This window comes from Mastigoproctus giganteus, chromosome 11, assembly GCF_048544385.1.
Source record: "Mastigoproctus giganteus isolate SK-2022 chromosome 11, ASM4854438v1, whole genome shotgun sequence".
Taxonomy (NCBI): domain Eukaryota; kingdom Metazoa; phylum Arthropoda; class Arachnida; order Uropygi; family Thelyphonidae; genus Mastigoproctus; species Mastigoproctus giganteus.
Genome location: NC_143585.1, coordinates 8,921,475 through 8,940,449, shown reverse-complemented (window position 1 = coordinate 8,940,449; position 18,975 = coordinate 8,921,475). Strand labels below are relative to the sequence as shown.

At 39.2% G+C, this 18,975-nt stretch overlaps 1 protein-coding gene across 1 annotated transcript in view; it reads left to right on the top strand.

The window, feature by feature from the left end:
* LOC150077690 (clavesin-1-like) overlaps positions 1-18,570 on the top strand; it is an 80,782-nt gene extending 62,212 nt beyond the window's left edge. The window contains exon 6 of the mRNA XM_090384716.1: positions 18,347-18,570. Coding sequence (XP_090240842.1) covers positions 18,347-18,520 — 174 coding nt within the window. The 3' untranslated portion in view covers positions 18,521-18,570. The remainder of the gene's footprint in view (positions 1-18,346) is intronic.
* Positions 18,571-18,975: the final 405 nt, after the last annotated feature.

Sequence of the window (18,975 nt, the reverse complement as noted above, 5' to 3'; positions counted from 1 at the left end):
TCCGAAAGTACTATCTCCAGATTACCTTTGAATTTCCCCAAACTGTCGGCCTCGACCACCCATGAAGGCAACTTATTCCAGTAATTTATAACTCGCTGGCTAAAATAAAACTTCCTGCAGTCCAATCTAAACATTTCCCCCCCTAACTTGAATTTATGTCCCCGAGTTCTAGCATCATTTATAATCTTGAAACTTTTGTCCTCATTCATTTTACTGATGCCTCTCAGAGCCTTAAACACCTCAATCAAATCTCCTCTAAGCTGTCTAGTTTCCAAACTCTGCAACCCACACTTTCTTCATAAGGCCACCCTTCTGCCGATCTCACCAGGCGAGTTACCCTTCTTTGCACCCTTTCAAGAAGCTCGATGTCTTTCTTTAGGTGCGATCTCCATACTTGAACACAGTATTCCAAGTGTGGTCTAACATAAGCCTTATATAATGGCATTATCACGTCCCTATCTATACTTGCGAAAGTTCGATAGATCATCGATAGGACACCATGGGCCTTCCTTGCAACCTGTTTACAGTGCTCAGAGAATTTCATGTCTGACCGTATCGTAACACCCAAGTCCCTTTCCTCTAGTACTGGGTTTAGTTGAACTCCACCAAGTGAATAGGTTTTTTTGGGATTACTGTTTCCCAGGTGTAATACCTTACACTTTGTTGAATTAAAGCACAGTTGCCATTCTTCTGACCATTCCTAAAGTCTATCTAGGTCTCTCTGAAGAAGCTCAGCTTGACAGTGATCATTAACTACTCTACCAATCTTAACATCATCTGCAAATTTAGACATCATGCTCTCTATCCCTTCATCAATGTCGTTTATGAAAATTAAAAACAACAGTGGTCCTAATACTGATCCTTGGGGAACCCCACTTCTTACATCAACACAATCTGAGGAATAGCCATTTATCACAACCCTCTGCCTCCTGCCCTGAAGCCATCCTTCTATCCATCTAAGGATTTTCCCAGTGATTCCAACCTGTTCCAGCTTATAAAGCAACCGCTCATGTGGGACTGAGTCAAAAGCTTTGCTGAAATCTAAATAAACAATGTCGAAATTATTCCCTAAATCCAGCTCGTGAGTGACCCTTTCGAAATAGCGAACCAGATTTGTTAAACATGATTTTCCCTTTACGAAACCATGCTGAGTATCCTTGAGAATTTCAGTTCGATCCAAATGATCCTGAATTCCACCCTTGATCATTACCTATATGATTTTCCCTACTACTGAAGTCAGACTGACAGGTCGATAATTTCCAACTTCACTTTTAGAGCCACCCTTATGCATGGGAGGTACATTTGCACTTTTCCAATCCAAGGGAATCTCCCCAGAGTCTAGTGATGCTCGCATAATTAGCCTCAATGGTTCAATGCACTCGCTTGCCGCCTCTCTTAAGATTATAGAGTATATTCCATCAACTCCAGGAGCTTTACTGGTCTGTAGGCTCGAAGGTTTTTCATTAAATTATCTTGCGAAATTTCAATATCATTAATTACATATTTTTTAACTTCGCTCCCACAATTTCCCTTTGGCACAAAAGGCTTTTCATTTGTAAATATCGATGCAAAATAACTGTTGAGTTCATCTGCAACGGCAGCTGGTGTATTTATTACTATCCCCTTTCCCTTACGCAAAGGTCCGATCTGGTTTGTCCTGCTCTTCTTGGCATTTATATCTGTGAAGAATTCTTTATCCCCCCCTCTTTGCTCTCTTTGCTAGTGATTTCTCATAAACTGCCATTGCATGTCGAACCTTTTCTGTGACTCTATTACACATCACCTTGTACCTGTTATAGGCTTCAGTACTTTTATTGCTCTGTAACCTTCCCATGCCACCTTTTTCTGCTTAAGTAATGTGGCAACTTCACTATTCATCCAACTTGGAACCCTTCTCGTGGAGTATTTTTTTAATGGTATTTACGCATTCAAGGCATCTGTGATTAATGTTTTCAAAGCGTACCACAGTTCAATTGTATTCATTCTCAGCGCGATATCTACCCAGTTAATAGAGGCCATGTAGTACCTTAAGGAATCGTAATTTCCTTTTCTGAAATTAAAACCCATTCCTTTGCCTTTTAATTCTGCTACCTCTCTCGTCATCATCCACCGTAGAACTCCGTGATCATTTCCTGCTACTGGTTCTTCTATTGTCAGCCTTGTTATGTCATCTGATTCATGTGTGATGATGAGGTCTAGGATATTCTTTTCTCTAGTACTTTCCCTGACATGTTGATACAAATAACAATCATCTAGTTGATTTAAACATTTTGTTCCCCATGTCGAGTTTCCTTCCCATTTACTCCAATCAATTAGAGGCAAATTGAAATCACCCACAATAAGGCATTGACTGTTACTTGCCCATTCCATTTGCATGTAGAGGCTTTTGTCATAATCTTCACAATCACCTGGTCTGTAGATTACTCCTCCCAGCATTACATCTTTGTTTCCAACTATCTCACACCATACAGACTCTATACTAGCATGTGAAACGTCTGAATTCGGGAAAGCTATCGTCGCACTCAGGCTGCTTCTGATAAGAAGCATTACTCCACGACCACTTCTGTCTAACCTATCCTTCCTAAATACATAATACAAGCCGTACTGAAACTCATCCTCCCCAATTTCCGGGTGGCACCACGTCTCTGTAAGCCCTATTATGTCCGCGTTACTTGTTTTAACCAGCAGTTCGAATTCGCTCATTTTATTGACGACACCTCTAACGTTACGGTATAAACAATTAAGATTTACTGTTCTTGTATATTTAACAACCCTAACACAACCCTTGAAGTTTTTTTAGGCTCGCTTCCCTGGCATTAGCTACCCGCTCACTTGAAACGTTTCTGCCTTCAGAACATCTAGATAATACGTCCAGTTGCGGTAACAGATAAGAACTCTTAAGGTATGTGCAAGAGTTACATTGACCAATATTATCAGATAAACGCGTGTCAGTATTACCCACATCCCCCGTAACTAGCAGTTTCCCTGAACCTTTAAGGTATCCTCAATAATACTGGCAAAAACCTTTGCACCACCTTTGTTTAAGTGTATCCCGTCTCTACAAAACAAATTCCTTCTACCTACAAGTGTGGGCCATGCTCATAGAAATTTACCCCCTAAAGCCTTGCAGATTCCTTCAAGTCTTGAGTTAATCCACAAGGCTCTTAACATATAATTCCTCCTATCGTGTCTTGGCAGAATTACAGACACATAGACATTATGGCCTATCTCGCGACATTTCCACAGCATGGTCCTGTATTTTTCCAACAAATCGTCAGATCGTGTACGTTTAATGTTATTTGTCCCCATGAATAATAATATTTTCTTTACCCCCTTCAAAATCTGACAATCTGCTGGTGACATAATGAATAGTTGCTCCCGGCAGAGATACCCTGGTTCTGCTCCACCTATCTTTATTACAAAAAATATTCCCCGTTTCCCTGACAATGTAGTCTCCTAATAAAACAATTTGCTTTTTAACCAGAGTAGTTTGCACTTGGTTTTTCTGTTTTGTGGCTCGAATCGGATGTGCATCACTTGGTAGATTGCTGGAGTTTTGAGTCCCTGACGAGCTCCCAGATGCATTATTTTCGAGGGCAAGCACTCGTTTCTTCAGGGACTCAAATTGTTCCATCAGTGCACCAAATTGTAATTTAAGATCGGTGCACTCCTTACATCGATCACAAAGATATAATTGTGTAAAGTTAACTTTCATTGATATTTATTTAATTTTATAATGGTAGTTACGAGATCTGCCTTAAACACGTCACAGGGTATCGTGACTCACACGGAAATAGCCGATGGCGATTTACGGTTGAGTCATGATTTAATCCGTTGTGGAACCTGTGGAATGTTTTCCAAGGTCGACCTGGTGACTAATGCTACCTCACCTGGGGATTCTTTTCTTTGTGATTGATGTAAGGAGTGCACCGATCTTAAATTACAATTTGGTGCACTGATGGAAAAATTTGAATCCCTGAAAAAGCGAGTGCTTGCCCTCGACAATAATGCATCTGGGAGCTCGTCAGGAACTCAAAACTCCAGCAATCTACCAAGTGATGCACACCCGATTCGAGCCTAAAAACAGATTTTAACAGATTTTAAAGGGGGTAAAGAAAATATTATTATTCATGTGGGGACAAACGATATTAAACGTACACGATCTGACGATTTGTTGGAAAAATACAGGACCATGCTGAGGAAATGTCGCGAGCTAGGCCATAATGTCTATATGTCTGCAATTCTGCCCAGACACGATAGGAGGAACTATATGTTAAGAGCCTTGTGGATTAACTCAAGACTTGAAGGAATCTACAAGGCTTTAGGGGGTAAATTTCTATCAGCATGGCCCACACTTGTAGGCGGAAAGAATTTGTTTTGTAGAGACGGGATACACTTAAACAAAGGTGGTGCAAAAGTTTTTGCCAGTATTATTCAGGATACCTTAAAGGTTCAGAGAAACTGTTAGTTAGGGGGGGGGGGATGTGGGTAATACTGACACGCGTTTATCTGATAATATTGGTCAATGTAACTCTTGCACATACCTTAAGAGTTCTTATCTGTTACCCCAACTGGACGTATTATCTAGATGTTCTGGGGGCAAAGACGTTTCACGTGAGCAGGTAGCTAATATCAGGGAAGAGAGCCTAAAAAACTTCAAGGGTTGTGTTAGGGTTGTTAAATATACAAGAACAGTAAATCTTAATTGTTTATACAGTAACGTTAAAAGTGTCGTCAATAAAATGAGCGAATTTGAACTGCTGGTTAAATCAAGTAACGCGAACATAATAGGGCTTACAGAGACGTGGTGTCACCTGGAAATTGGGGATGATGAATATCAGTACTGCTTGTATAATGTATTTAGGAAGGATAGGTTAGATAGAAGGGGTGGTGAGGTAATGCTTCTTATCAGAAGCAGCCTGAGTGCGACGAGAGCTTTTCCGGATTCAGACATTTCACATGCTAGTATAGAGTCTGTATGGTGTGAGATAGTTGGAAACAAAGGTATAATGCGAGTAGGAGTAATCTACAGACCAGGTGATTGTGAAGATTATGACAAAAGCCTCTACATGCAAATGGAATGGGCAAGTAACAGTCAATGCCTTATTATGGGTGATTTCTATTTGCCTCTAATTGATTGGAGTAAATGGGAAGGAAACTCGACATGGGGAACAAAATTTTTAAATCAACTAGATGACTGTTGTTTGTATCAACATGTCAGGGGAAAGTACTAGAGAAAAGAATATCCTAGACCTCATCATCACCATGAATCAGATGACATAACAGGGCTGACAGTAGAGGAACCAGTAGCAGGAAGTGATCACGGAGTTCTACGGTGGATGATGACGAGAGAGGTAGCAGAAGTAAAAGGCAAAGGAATGGGTTTTAATTTCAGAAAAGGAAATTACGATGCCTTAAGGTACTACATGGCCTCTATTAACTGGGTAGATATCGCGCTGAGAAGGAATACAATTGAACTGTGGTACGCTTTTAAAACATTAATCTCAGATGCCTTGAATGCGTATATGCCATTAAAAAAAAAAAAAAAAAAAAGTACTCCACGAGGAGGGTTCCAAGTTGGATGAATAGTGAAGTAGCCACACTACGTGAGCAGAAAAAGGTGGCATGGAAAGATTACAGAGCAATAAAAAGTACTGAAACCTATAACAGCTACAAGGTGATGTGTAATAGAGCCACAGAAAAGGTTCGACATGCAATGGCAGTTTATGAGAAATCACTAGCAAACAGAGCTAAGAGGGGGGAGGGAGGATAACGAATTCTTCATATATATATATGCCAAGAAGAACAGGACAAAGCAGATCGGACCTTTATGTAAGGGAAAGTGGACAGTAATAAATACACCAGCTACCGTTTCAGATGAACTCAACAGTTATTTTGCATCGATATTTACAAATGAAAAGCCTTTTGTGGCAAAGGGAAATTGTGGGAGCGAAGTTAAAAAATATGTAATTAATGATATTGAAATTTCGCTTGAACATTTAATGAAAAAACTTTCCAACCTACAGAGCAGTATGGCTCCTGGTATTGATGGAATATACCCTATAATCTTAAGAGGCGGCAAGCGAGTGCATTGAACCATTGAGGCTAATTATGTGAGCATCACGACACTCTGGGGAGATTCCCTTGGATTGGAAAAGTGTAAGTGTACCTCACATACATAAGGGTGGCCCTGAAAGTGAAGTTGGAAATTATCGACCTGTCAGTCTGACTTCAGTAGTAGGGAAAATCATGGAGGCAATGATAAAGGGTGGAATTCAGGATCATTTGGATCGAATTGAAATTCTCAAGGATACTCAGCATGGTTTCGTAAAGGGAAAATCATGTTTAACAAATCTGGTTCGCTATTTCGAAAGGGTCACTCACGAGCTGGATTTAGGGAATAATTTCGACATTGTTTATTTAGATTTCAGCAAAGCTTTTGACTCAGTCCCACATGAGCGGTTGCTTTATACGCTGGAACAGGTTGGAATCACTGGGAAAATCCTTAGATCGATAGAAGGATGGCTTCAGGGCAGGAGGCAGAGGGTTGTGATAAATGGCTATTCCTCAGATTGCGTTGATGTAAGAAGTGGGATTCCCCAAGGATCAGTATTAGGACCACAGTTGTTTTTAATTTTCATAAACAACATGGATGAAGGGCGTGATGTCTAAATTTGCAGGTGATGTTAAAATTGGTAGAGTAGTTAATGATCACTGTCAAGCTGAGCGTCTTCAGAGAGACCTAGATAGACTTCAGGAATGGTCAGAAATATGGCAGCTGTGCTTTAATCCAACAAAGTGTAAGGTATTACACCTGGGAATCAGTAATCCCAAAAACACTTATTCACTTGGTGGAGTTCAACTAAACCCAGTACTGGAGGAAAGGGACTTGGGTGTTACGATACGGTCAGACACGAAATTCTCTGAGCATTGTAAACAGGTTGCAAGGAAGACCCATGGTGTCCTATCGATGATCTATCGAACTTTTGCAAGTAGAGATAGGGACGTGATAATGCCATTATATAAGGCTTATGTTAGACCACACTTGGAATACTCTGTTCAAGTATGGAGACCGCACCTAAAGAAAGACATCGAGCTTCTTGAAAGGGTGCAAAAAAGGGTAACTCGCCTGGTGAGATCGGCAAAAGGGCGTCCTTATGAAGAAAGACTTCGAATATGTGGGTTGCTGAGTTTGGAAACTAGACACCTTAGAGGAGATTTGATTGAGGTGTTTAAGGCTCTGAGAGGCATCAGTAAAATGAATGAGGACGACATTTTCAAGATTACAAATGATGCTAGTACTAGGGGACATAAATTCAAGTTACGGGGGGAAATGTTCAGATTGAACTGCAGGAAGTTTTATTTTAGCCAGCGAGTTATAATTTTCTGGAATAAGTTGCCTTCATGGGTGATAGAAGCCGATAGTTTGGGGAAGTTCAAAGGTCATCTGGATAGTACTTTCATGTAAGGGAAGCGCATAGGATGATAGGTTTAATTTCCTTTTTTTTTTTTTTTTTTATTAAATATTATTATTTAGTTATTTATTTTATTTTATATATTTTTTAGTTTTTATCATTGTGGTTTTTTTTTTTTTTTTTTCTTTCGGCTGGTGCAGCATAAGCCATAGGCTTTCTTGCACTATGCGGCCGTTACTACTACTAATACTAATACTAATGCACCTCCCAAAGTTTGTTTTTTGCAGTACTTTGAACCAAGCCCGCGGCGGGATTCGAACTCGCGACTGTTGGGTTGCTAGGCAGGCACTTTACCCACCCGGCTAGCCCGGTCGGCCTCAAACCATTCAAGGCTTTATACATCTCCATCAGATCACCTCACCGGTGCCTACTCTCCAGACAATGTAATTTGCAAAACTTAAGCTTTCTTAGTAAGAGAAACCCTTTGTTCCATTCACTAGTCTTGTTGTCCTTCTCTGTACTCGTTCCAGCAGCTCTATATTCTTCTTGAAATGAGGCCTCCAGACTTGTATACAGTACTCAAAGTGTGGCTTGACCATTGCCTTATACAAGGAAATAATCACCTCCTTATCCCTGCTAGAAAAAGTCCTATATATCATTGACAATACACCATGAGCTACCCTTGCAGCCCGTCTGCACTGATCAGAGAACTTCATATCTGCCTACACAATTACCCCCAGGTCCTTCTCATTTGCTAGCACTGTCAGTGTAGTACCACAGATTTGATACGTTACTCTGGGGTTGCTGTTTCCCTTATGTAGTACTTTAGATTTATCAATGTTAAACTTCATTTGCCACCTCTCAGCCCATCTACTCAGTCTTTCCAGATCCTGTTGCAGCATCATAGCGTCAGTAGTGTCCTTAACAATCCTGTCAACCTTTGTATCATCCGAAAACGTGAACAATCAGCTTGATATACCATCATCAATATCATTTATAAATACAGAAAACAATAATGGACCTAACACTGAACCCCGAGAGACTCCACTAATAACATTAGACTACGATGAGCAGTGTCCATTGATTTCCACTCTCTGTCTTCTCTCCATCAACGATCCCTTTATCCATAGCAGCAATTTGCCTCTAATGCCACACTGGTCCAATTTGTGCAGCAGTCTTCCATGTGCAACAGTATCAAAAGCCTTTCTAAGATCCAAGTATATAATATCAAAGTTATTCCCTGCATCCAGTTCCTTTGTGACTGCATCATTGTATCCAGTCAGACTGGTTAGGCAAGACTTCCCCTTAACAAAACCATGCTGTGTCCGAGCTATAACTGAAATCTTGTCTTGATGATCCTGCAGTACTTCTTTAACCAGTGATTCCATTAATTTTCCTGGAACAGAAATTAAACTCACAGGTTTATAATTACTTGTGTCAGCCTTTGATCCTCCTTTGTGAATCGGGGTCATATTTCCACATATCCAGTCTATGGGTACTTCCCCTGAGTACAAAGAAGCTCTCATAATTATGCCTAAGGGTTTGCTTACTTCCTTTGCTGCCTCCTTTAATATAACTAGATAGATCCCGTCCACCGCCAGGTGCCTTTTTTATGTTTATTCTCAAAAATTTCACCCCTAATTTCCTCTCAGTTATTACAAAATCATTTGGCTCCCTGCCAGAGTTTACTTTACCTCTGGCACTCCCCTTCCTGGTTAACTCCTCACGTGTGAATATAGATGCAAAATACTCGTTTAATTTGTTAGCCACCTGAGCAGGATCCTCAACTGTTGAACCATCAATATCCAGTGGACCAATCTGATTCATCCCCTTCCTTCTAGAGTTTACATAGGTAAAGAACTCTTTTCCGATTTTCTTTGCATCCTTTGCCAAGGATTTCTCATAATATGCCTTTGCCTGCCTAATCACCTTTGTGACTTGGTTATAGACCAGCTTATATGCATCCCATGCATTTTATTCTCTGTCACATATCTCATTAGTTCATCTGACATCCATTCAGGCCTAAACTTTGAACAATATTTCCTAGTTGGTATGTATAGCCTAGTAGCTTCCAAGATAAGTTCTTTGTATGCTTCCCATTTTGAATTTTCTGTTGGTAACATGATCAATTGGTCCCACTGTAAAGAATTTAAATACTGTCCTAGACCATCGTAGTCGCCTTTACGAAAGCAAAATCCCTTCCCATTTACCCCTAATGGTAGTTACCTCTTTGAGTAAATCCCACTCTAGCACACTGTGATCACTGCCACCTAGTGGTTCCTTTATCTGCAGATTATTAATGCATGAAGAATCACTACTGATAATCAGATCAAGAGTATTTATTACTCCTTGTAGTTGCCTCCTGAACATGCTGATGTAGAAAACAATCATCCAATAAATCCACAAAAGCCTTGCTAGTGTGAGTGACCAACCCACAAATTCCAGTCAATATCTGGGAAATTAAAATCCCCCATTATAAGACTCTCTGATTTACTGGCCTACTCTATTTCCCTGTACAGCTTCTTATTATACTCATCAGAATCATTAGGCCTATAGCACACTCCTACTCTCAATTTTGATCTCCCAATGCTTATGTCACACCAAACTGACTCGACACTGCACTGTCCAGCGATGTCTATTGGCTTCACTTTCTTGGATTTTATGTGTTTCTTAACTAATAACATAACCCCTCCTCCCTTCCTCTCCTGTCCTGTCTATCCTTTCTGTACAGACGCATTAATCAGGAATATAAGGGGCAACCGAAACTGCCAATTTTAATATGCTTGAGCTAGGAGCTGCCGTAGTTAAATTGAACCATAAAAAATGTCCTGGCCCTGGCATTGGCCTCATTGAGAATCAAGTAATTGAAAAATTTTATGAATTCTTTCCTGAGATTTTATTGAACTTATTTAATAAATGCTTGCTAGAAGGGCTTTTTCATCTTGAATGGAAGCTTGCACTCTTAAAAATCTTGCATAAACCGGGAAATCCAAAAACAAATCGCAGAGCATACAGGCCAATATCTTTATTGGCCAATCTTGGCAAATTATTTGAAAGGATGATTGCCCCAAGGATTTTAAAATTATTTACAGAACATAAACTCTCCTCTGATTCCCAGTTTGGATTCAAAAAAGGACGTTCCACTGAGGACGCAATCTCAACCTTGCTGACGTACATTCAGGACGTAAACAGCAAATATGTTCTTGCTGTTTTTATTGACTTTGAGGGCGCCTTTGATTCCCTTTGGTGGGAGAGTGCTCTCAGGTCACTGCAACTGGTAAGGTGTGATGACTACCATTCAAAATCCTCAGATCTTACTTTAAGGACCGACAAATTAGAGTACGTGCAAAGCATTTATCGTACACGACTACCGTTTCAAAAGTATGCCCTCCGGTTTCAGTCTTGGGACCTCTCTTTTGGAATGCAGTGCTAGACCAGTGGCTCACGAAGAATAGCGATGAGTTCATCAAAGTTACATATGCAGATGACTTGGTGGTGGCAGTGCAGGGAGGATCAAGACAAATTCTCGAACAAAAAATTCAGTCAGTTTTGAATAATTTAGTGGCATAGGCGGGTTTAAATAAACTAAAGATTTCTGTCACCAAGACCAATTTCATGGTGTTTAAACACCACTTCGATTATGGAAGGCCACCAAAGGTAACCCTATATGGTACTCAAATTCCATATGTACAGAACACCAAGTAGTTGGGTTTAACTTTAGATGATCGTTTCAGGTTTCATGTACATATCCCTAAAATCAATTAAAAAATCAAAACGTTCGTAGCTGCAGTTGTTAGAATTTCCCGCAAGGAATGGGGTTTATCCAAAAAAACTCTGGTATTGTACTACAAGACGATATTTCTTCCCATTGTAGTTTATGGTGCTGGTATTTGGTTTGCGGCTGCTACCAAGGTTACAACTAAAGCCAAGCTTCTGTCCCTGCAACGTACAATGCTGCTTACAGTTATACGCGATCCCAGGAGAGTGTCGACAAATGCCTTACAGGTTATTGCAGGTACCATCCCCTTGGATTTACACATTATTTTGCCAGGTATTGTATATAACTTAAAGAAGGGAAGGGCGTTACAAATATTGAATATCACCTCTAATCCAAATAACAACATAAAGGAGGAAAAACGTAGAATTTGGGGTGAGCTTGTGAATTGCTGGCAGCAACGTTGGGATTTGAGTGAGTATGGAACCATTACAAGAGGCTTCATTTCAGCCGTAAACTTTGCAATGGACAGGAGGGTGTCTTCTTGGTTTGCTCCCACCATAACCACGAGTTACTTAATCACTGGACATGGCTTAAGGGCCAAACTATTTGAAAGAGGATTAGAACCTGACCCCTACTCTTCGTGCGGTGAGGTTGAATCTTGGAGACATGTCATCCTTGAATGCGGACTGTATTCTTCAGACAGGCAGGAATTACTAAATAGGTTACCAAACCTCACAGAGAATAATTTACCTCTCTTGGTTCAGAGCTGGGACATCTTTGCTTTGCTTCAGGAATTCTCGGCCAAAGTTTTTAAAAGAAGACAGGAGTTAAGAAATCTATTGCAGGATACCAATTAAGGGAAGTGCTGCACATTTGACGACAGAACACCTCTTGTAATGTCATCTTTATAGGATGTTTCTTGTTTACAGTGCGAGATGATCTTCTGCTCCTGGATACCCAAATGCAGTTTTGCATTTGTGGATGGACTCTAAGTGGAGATAATGTTAATCTAAGTGTTAATGTTAATGTTTCTAAGTGTTATTGTTAAGTTAATGTCATTCTAAATGTATGTATTTGCTATTTACATGTAAATAATTGTATAATGTCGCTTTTGTTTCAACAAGTATACATTGTTCTTAGTTGGATTTTTTTTTTTATTATTTTTATTTATATATTTTTTATTTTTTCGCTGGCTTCCAAGTTTGGGCAGCCTTGGGGGCGGGATTGCTGGCACCTACCTGTATAGCACTACTTCCGGTAGGTGCGGGATTTGTGCATTACAGCACACACGAGAATGGTTGATCCCGGTGTTGCTTAGTCCCTCGTGGCGAAATGGCCTGACATAACACTCTTTTTTCTGGCCTGTTTTGCAGACGTTCTGAGCTTTCACAGGAGTAAAAGGTGGAGATGGGCTTATTTCTAGAAGCCACCCTTCATATCAGGACACACACAATCAATGTACAGAAAGACTACAGTATATATAAGAGCATGTATATAAATCTGTATATAAATATTGTATATAAATTGATTAATATATCTTGAGAATGTATATACAGTTGTGTGTTAATAAATAATAAATAAAAATAAAAATAAAATATCCTTTCTGTACACGTTGTACTCCCCAAATTTCAGTTCTGCATTCCTTATATCTGTGTGACACCACGTCTCTGATATCCCAACAATATCTGCCTTTGTTGTTTTGAGCAATACTTCAAATTCATCAAATTCATCAGAGCGAAAGGTATTTGATCAAAAAGATATGGAGAATCGATAACAGAGATTATGATATTGAAGACAAAAAGAGACCCATGGAGTTGTAGTCTTGAGTGAAGAGGAATGATTCTGAAGCGACCACAAAAGCTCCATAATTTCGACAGTTAAAGGCAATGTGATTTTGATAGCGTGAGAATTTAATGAATTTAATTTGAATTCTCTCAAGTCTGTGAGAAAGATATTCCTGTTGTGGGGACCAGATAAATATCACAATAATCAAAAATGGGAAGTATAAGTTTCTCTTAGAGAAGAATTATAACTTTGTCACTCTTGAAAACAGAGGAAGAACGCTTGATTATTCCAAGAAGTTTGGAACTCTGAGATATTAGGTGATCAACGTAGGAAGTGGGATGAATATCAGATCGAAATTGGACACCTAAATCCTTGAACGAATCAGTACTTGCAATTAAAGGGTTTCCAATATAATAATCAGTAAGGATGAAGGGTCCAACTAAACGATTCGAGGGAAAGCGACATAATTTACATTTTAACGGGTTTAGAAACAAGTTATTTTTATTGAGCCAGAGTGAGAGGGAATCAAGACAGGACTGGACTTCATCTCTGTCAGTTGAAGAACGAACAACTTTGTAAAGTTTAATATCATCTGCATAGAGTTGCCACTCAGCATTAAGGACTGAAATAAGGTGTACAAATCATTAGTATAAACAATAAAGGAGAGCGGACCCAATGGTGAGCCTTGAGGAACACCTTGCGAAACAATAACGGAGTCGATGAAGTACCATCAATTATTACGGAGAGTTTATGATTTTAATGCAATGAATCAAGCAAATCCAGTAAAGGGGATCGTAGACCATAAGATGACAGCTTGAACAGCAAAAGATCGATGTGGACAGAGTCAAATGCTTGTGAAATATCAAGGAAAAGCGAATCGATTTGATTTCCTTTGTCCAAGTTTGTTTGTTTGTAGGAAATGAGAAAACAAGGCAAGATTTGAAACAGTTGATTTCCTGAGAAGAAAAGCATACTGATGATTATTGATAAACGGGTGAAGATAGGAACTAAGATATTTATAAAGCCGGAGTTCAAAAATTTTCGCAATTGTATTCAGTATAGTAATAGGTCGGTAGTTATTAAGCTTAGCTTTATCACCCTAATAACTACAAAATTTAACAAATGATTCGCTGTAAAAACAACAGTATATTTATGATAAACGTCTTCTTCTGGACATTAAATAACATCAAGAGTCTGGACAGTCCACGTAATACGATGTTAAAATATCCAAAAAATTAGAGTGGTGACCAACTTAACAAAAAACACAACGCATAAGAGCTTTTTAAAATGACTGAGATTAAACTATTTTTATAAAGGTGAGTATAAGAAAGGGGTGTGCCAAAAATATTAATAAATATCATCGAGGACAGTAATTTTGTTAACTTTTATAAGGGTGATATAGAGGGCCTTGTAACATTGAACAATTTTAGACATTTTATAATAAATTTATCAATGTAATTAAAGTAACGAAATTATGCATTCATTTGCTTATGTACACCAGATGCTATTAACAACGAATAGAATACCAACGAAATCCTAATGGATTTCGTTGGTATTCTATTCTAATTATTTGCATCCTGAATATGTTTATTCAAAGGCCACGATATTTTGTATGTACAATACTCCAAAAATAACGCATTAATGTCTCTCTCTTCAAAATGATTAATATTACATTTTTACTTGTACAAGCAGCCATTAAGCAATGGCAATTGGTAGATTTTTCGATTACTTTGGAAAGAACAATAAAAGAATTAGGAAATGGCTGGATATAGTTAAATTTGATGCAAAAGAGAAAACAGTAGTAAGGGAGGATCAAAAGAGGTCACAAAACACTTACAAGATTTGGACCAACAGTTTTAATCACATGAAGAACAGCCATATGTTATTAGAGACACTGACATCAAAATTGTTCAGGATTACTCTAATATTCTCGTGTCACAAGTCTACAGCAACCATGGAAGGAAAAAGTTTGGTAAGCCGTAGGATGGGATTTACCAAAACCATCGACGCAAAAGTAAGAGCAAAAGTAATCTGTTAATAAATCATCTTTAGTTTAATTGAGGATGTATAAGAAACATAACTATACAACAGAGGTGGAGCATCGATTGACAGAAGTTGTGGCCAATACTTTTTGCAAGAAAATAGAAGGCTCGTCTACTATTTGTACAAGAAGCAAGTTTCATACATTTAGTGTCCGAATTCTAGTTTTGACGGTTAAAAACTTTTTACAGCTGTTGCAAAACATCATGTAGGCACAAAGCGAAGCTGTTGATTGGAAGAGAATCCAGCAGCGATATGTTATATTCTTATCTTAAACAGCAGTAGTCCATTATTTAAAAAAACAATGTTTAGATAGGGGATGAAATTTTAAGGTGTAATGTAGTATTAAGGACTTCACGACACTCCAAAAAAATAATCTTACTCACACAATCTAATGAAACATTTCGTTTACAATATTTAAAAATAGTAACAGCACTAAGAAAAAGAGCTATTGATATCAAGCAGATCATCTCATATCGTACTGCTTTCCAGTTTAATCACCATCATATTAGGCAAAGAAGTGCAGAGTTTAGCCAATTTGGCTTGCCTAAGAATAGAGCTTTGAGGTAAAGTAACTATTTATATTCAGCGACCAATATCATTCTTGTGTTTGGTGGTGTACTGTGACTTGTAAATTTTCAATTGGCCTATCTATATTTTATTTTCCTTTTGAGTGTAAATAAACAACGAATATTTATAAATCAGCTTTATCTCTCTATGATTTCAGCATCTCTACAGGGTGTTTCAGTTAAACGTTTCAGAACTTCTAAGAGGGGTAGGGTACATCCTGACCACTCGAAATCATATAGCAATGTGGGGTCGGAAATGCTTTCCTGAAGCGGTGTTGTACACAGAAGCACCATAAAGAAAAGAGACCGTAAGTGAGAAATCGTTTTAATAATACATGAAAAGAAGCAAAAGGTACATGGATTAAAGTAAGTGTTCCAAGTTTCTTCCACGGGCTACAATGCACGCCTCACATCTCCGACGCATGGACATCCGAACATTCTGGAATACTCCAGGCGAATTTCGAATTTCTTCGGCAGCTACTGCGATTTTTGCAACCAGCTCCTCAGCATTGTCAACAGGGGTGTCATAAACTAGCGATTTCATATGACCCCAGAAATAAAAATCAAGACATGATAGGTCGGGTGACCGAGCAGGCCAACGCACGGGACCACCACGTCCGATCCACTGTTGACCAAATGTGACATCCAGGTAGTTACGAACATCTCCGCCATAATGGGCAGGGGCTCCATCGTGTTGGAACCACATTGTCTGTTGCGTCGATGCAGCAATCTGTTCATCTCTCAAAAGTTGTGGCAATACTTGCTGCAGAAAGATCAAGTAGATAGGTCCGGTTAGACGACACGGTAACAGGTAAGGTCCGATGAGGTGATCTCCCATAATACCGGCCCATTCATTGACCGAAAATCGAGTCTGTGCTGCACGACGTCGCACGACGACTTCTGTGTACAATACCGCTTCAGGAAAGCATTTCCGACCCCACATTGCTATATGATTTCGAGTTGTCAGGATGTACCCTACCCCTCTTAGAAGTTCTGAAACGTTTAACTGAAACACCCTGTATAAATTACAAGTGGCGGATTACTCAGATTAATACTTAAATTACAAGTAGTTGATGCCCCCAGAAAGTAACGTGCAAGGGTAATGTAGTGGAGAATGATAACCTTGGAGAATGGTAACTTTGCATTGACATTCACACATGAGGAGTTATTGGGCGAAGGGAATGCCAGAGGTGTATTCAACTCTGGCAGTAAGCTAGATAATCTTGTGATAACTGAGAGTAAAGTGGAGGAGAAATTGTTGAAGATAAATACAAGAAAGTCGCCTGCGGTAGATGGGATCTATCCAGTTCAATTAAAGGAGGCAGCAAAGGAAGTCCCTTAGCCATAATTATGAGAGCTTCCTTGGACTCAGGGGAGGCACCCATAGACTGGAGATGTGCAAATGTGACCCCAATTCACAAAGGAGGATCAAAGGCTGACACAAGTAAATATAGACCTGTGATTTTAACTTTTGTTCCTGGAAAATTAATGGAGGCACTGGTTAAAGAAGCACTGCAGGATCATCTAGACAAGGCTTCAGTTATAGCTCGGACACAGCATGGTTTTGTTAAGGGGAAGTCTTGCCTAACCAATTTGATTGGATACTATGATGCAGTCACAAAGGACTGGATGCAGGGAATAACTTTGATATTATATACTTGGATCTTAGAAAGGCTTTTGATACTGTTGCACATGGAAGACTGCTGCACAAATTGGATCAGTGTGGCATTGGAGGCAAATTGCTGCTATGGATAAAGGGATCGTTGATGGGGAGAGGACAGAGAGTGGAAATCAATGGACACTGCTCATCGTAGTCTAATGTTATTAGTGGAGTCTCTCAGGGTTCAGTGTTAGGTCCATTATTGTTTTCTGTATTTATAAATAATATTGATGATGGTATATCAAGCTTAATGTACAAGTTTGCAGATGACACAAAGGTTGGCAGGGTTGTTAAGGACACTACTGATGCTATGCTGCTGCAACAGGATCTGGAAAGGTTAAGCAGATTGGCTGAGAGGTGGCAAATGAAGTTTAACATTGACAAATGTAAAGTACTACATATGGAAAACAGCAACCCCAGAGCAATGTATCAACTCTGTGGTACTACACTGACAGTGGTAGAGAATGAAAAGGACCTAGGGGTAATTGTGCAGACAGATATGAAGTTCTGTGAGCAGTGCAGACGGGCTGCAAGAGTAGCTCATTGTGTCTTATCAATGACATACAGGAATTTTTCTAGCAGGGATAAGGAGGTGATTATTCCTTGTATAAGACCACACCTAGAGTACTGTATACAGGTCTGGAGGCCTCGTTTCAAGAAGGATGTAGAGCTGCTGGATCGAATACAGAGAAGGGCAGCAAGATTATTGAATGGGATGAAGGGTTGCTCTTACGAAGAAAGCTTAAGTTTTGCAAATTACAGTGTCTGGAGACTAGGCACCGGCGAGGTGATCTGATAGAGGTGTATAAAGCCATGAATTGTTTGAACATGCTCAATGCTGATGGAATTCTTCCTCTTGTTCAGAATAATCACCTGAGAGGGCATAAATTCAAATTGAGGAAAGACAAATGTAGGATAGATGTGTGGAAATTTGCCTTTAGCCAGCAGGTAGTTGGTTAGTGGAACAGACTTCCATCCCTTGTTGTGGAAGTTGATAGCCTAAATAAGTTTAAGGCTCAGCTTGACAGGTTTTTCGAACGAACGGAGGGGTGAAGTGGAATTTTTTTTTTTTTTTTTTTGGCTGATGCTACACAAAGTTGCTTTTTTGCATCATAGGCCTCTACTAATGCTAATGTATTTTTTTTTTTTTTTTTTTCAGATCGTTTTCCACGACAGTGTTGAGACACTGCATGATTACATCTCCCCAGATCTTCTTCCATCAGAATATGGAGGAACTCTCGGACCTCTGGAAGGACTTTCTCTGTACGATAAGATTAAAGAATGGTATCCTCAGTACACTAGCTATTATCGCTATGGATACAAGTGTCTCTGAAACTGCTCTCTTCTGTTTCTGTACTGACATAGGAGATTAAATCTTCAGTGAAATTCTATTATAAAGCTGCGATTTTGTCATTTATGCTTCCAATAAATTATTAAATGAAAGGATCCAATGATGGATCCTTTCATTTAAAAATTTTAGAAAGTCTGCTATATTAACTGTATAAAAAGCTAAATATTGCTTTGTGGGGTGCTATTCCATAATTATTAAATAAAATATAATAAACTTTTAGCATCAAATAAATCCTGAATTTTTTGAAATTTTCAGATATTAGCAGCACATATTTTACATATTAGCAGAAATAGAAGCAGTAATACCATCAGTAGATAAGGGATGAAGTAATTCATTATAATGAATTCAGTATGTTCGGGAGAGATAGGGACGGTGAATTAAGGCTTCTTAATAACAGATGTCTAAAGGCGACCCGGCTATTTCCAGCTCAAGATCAA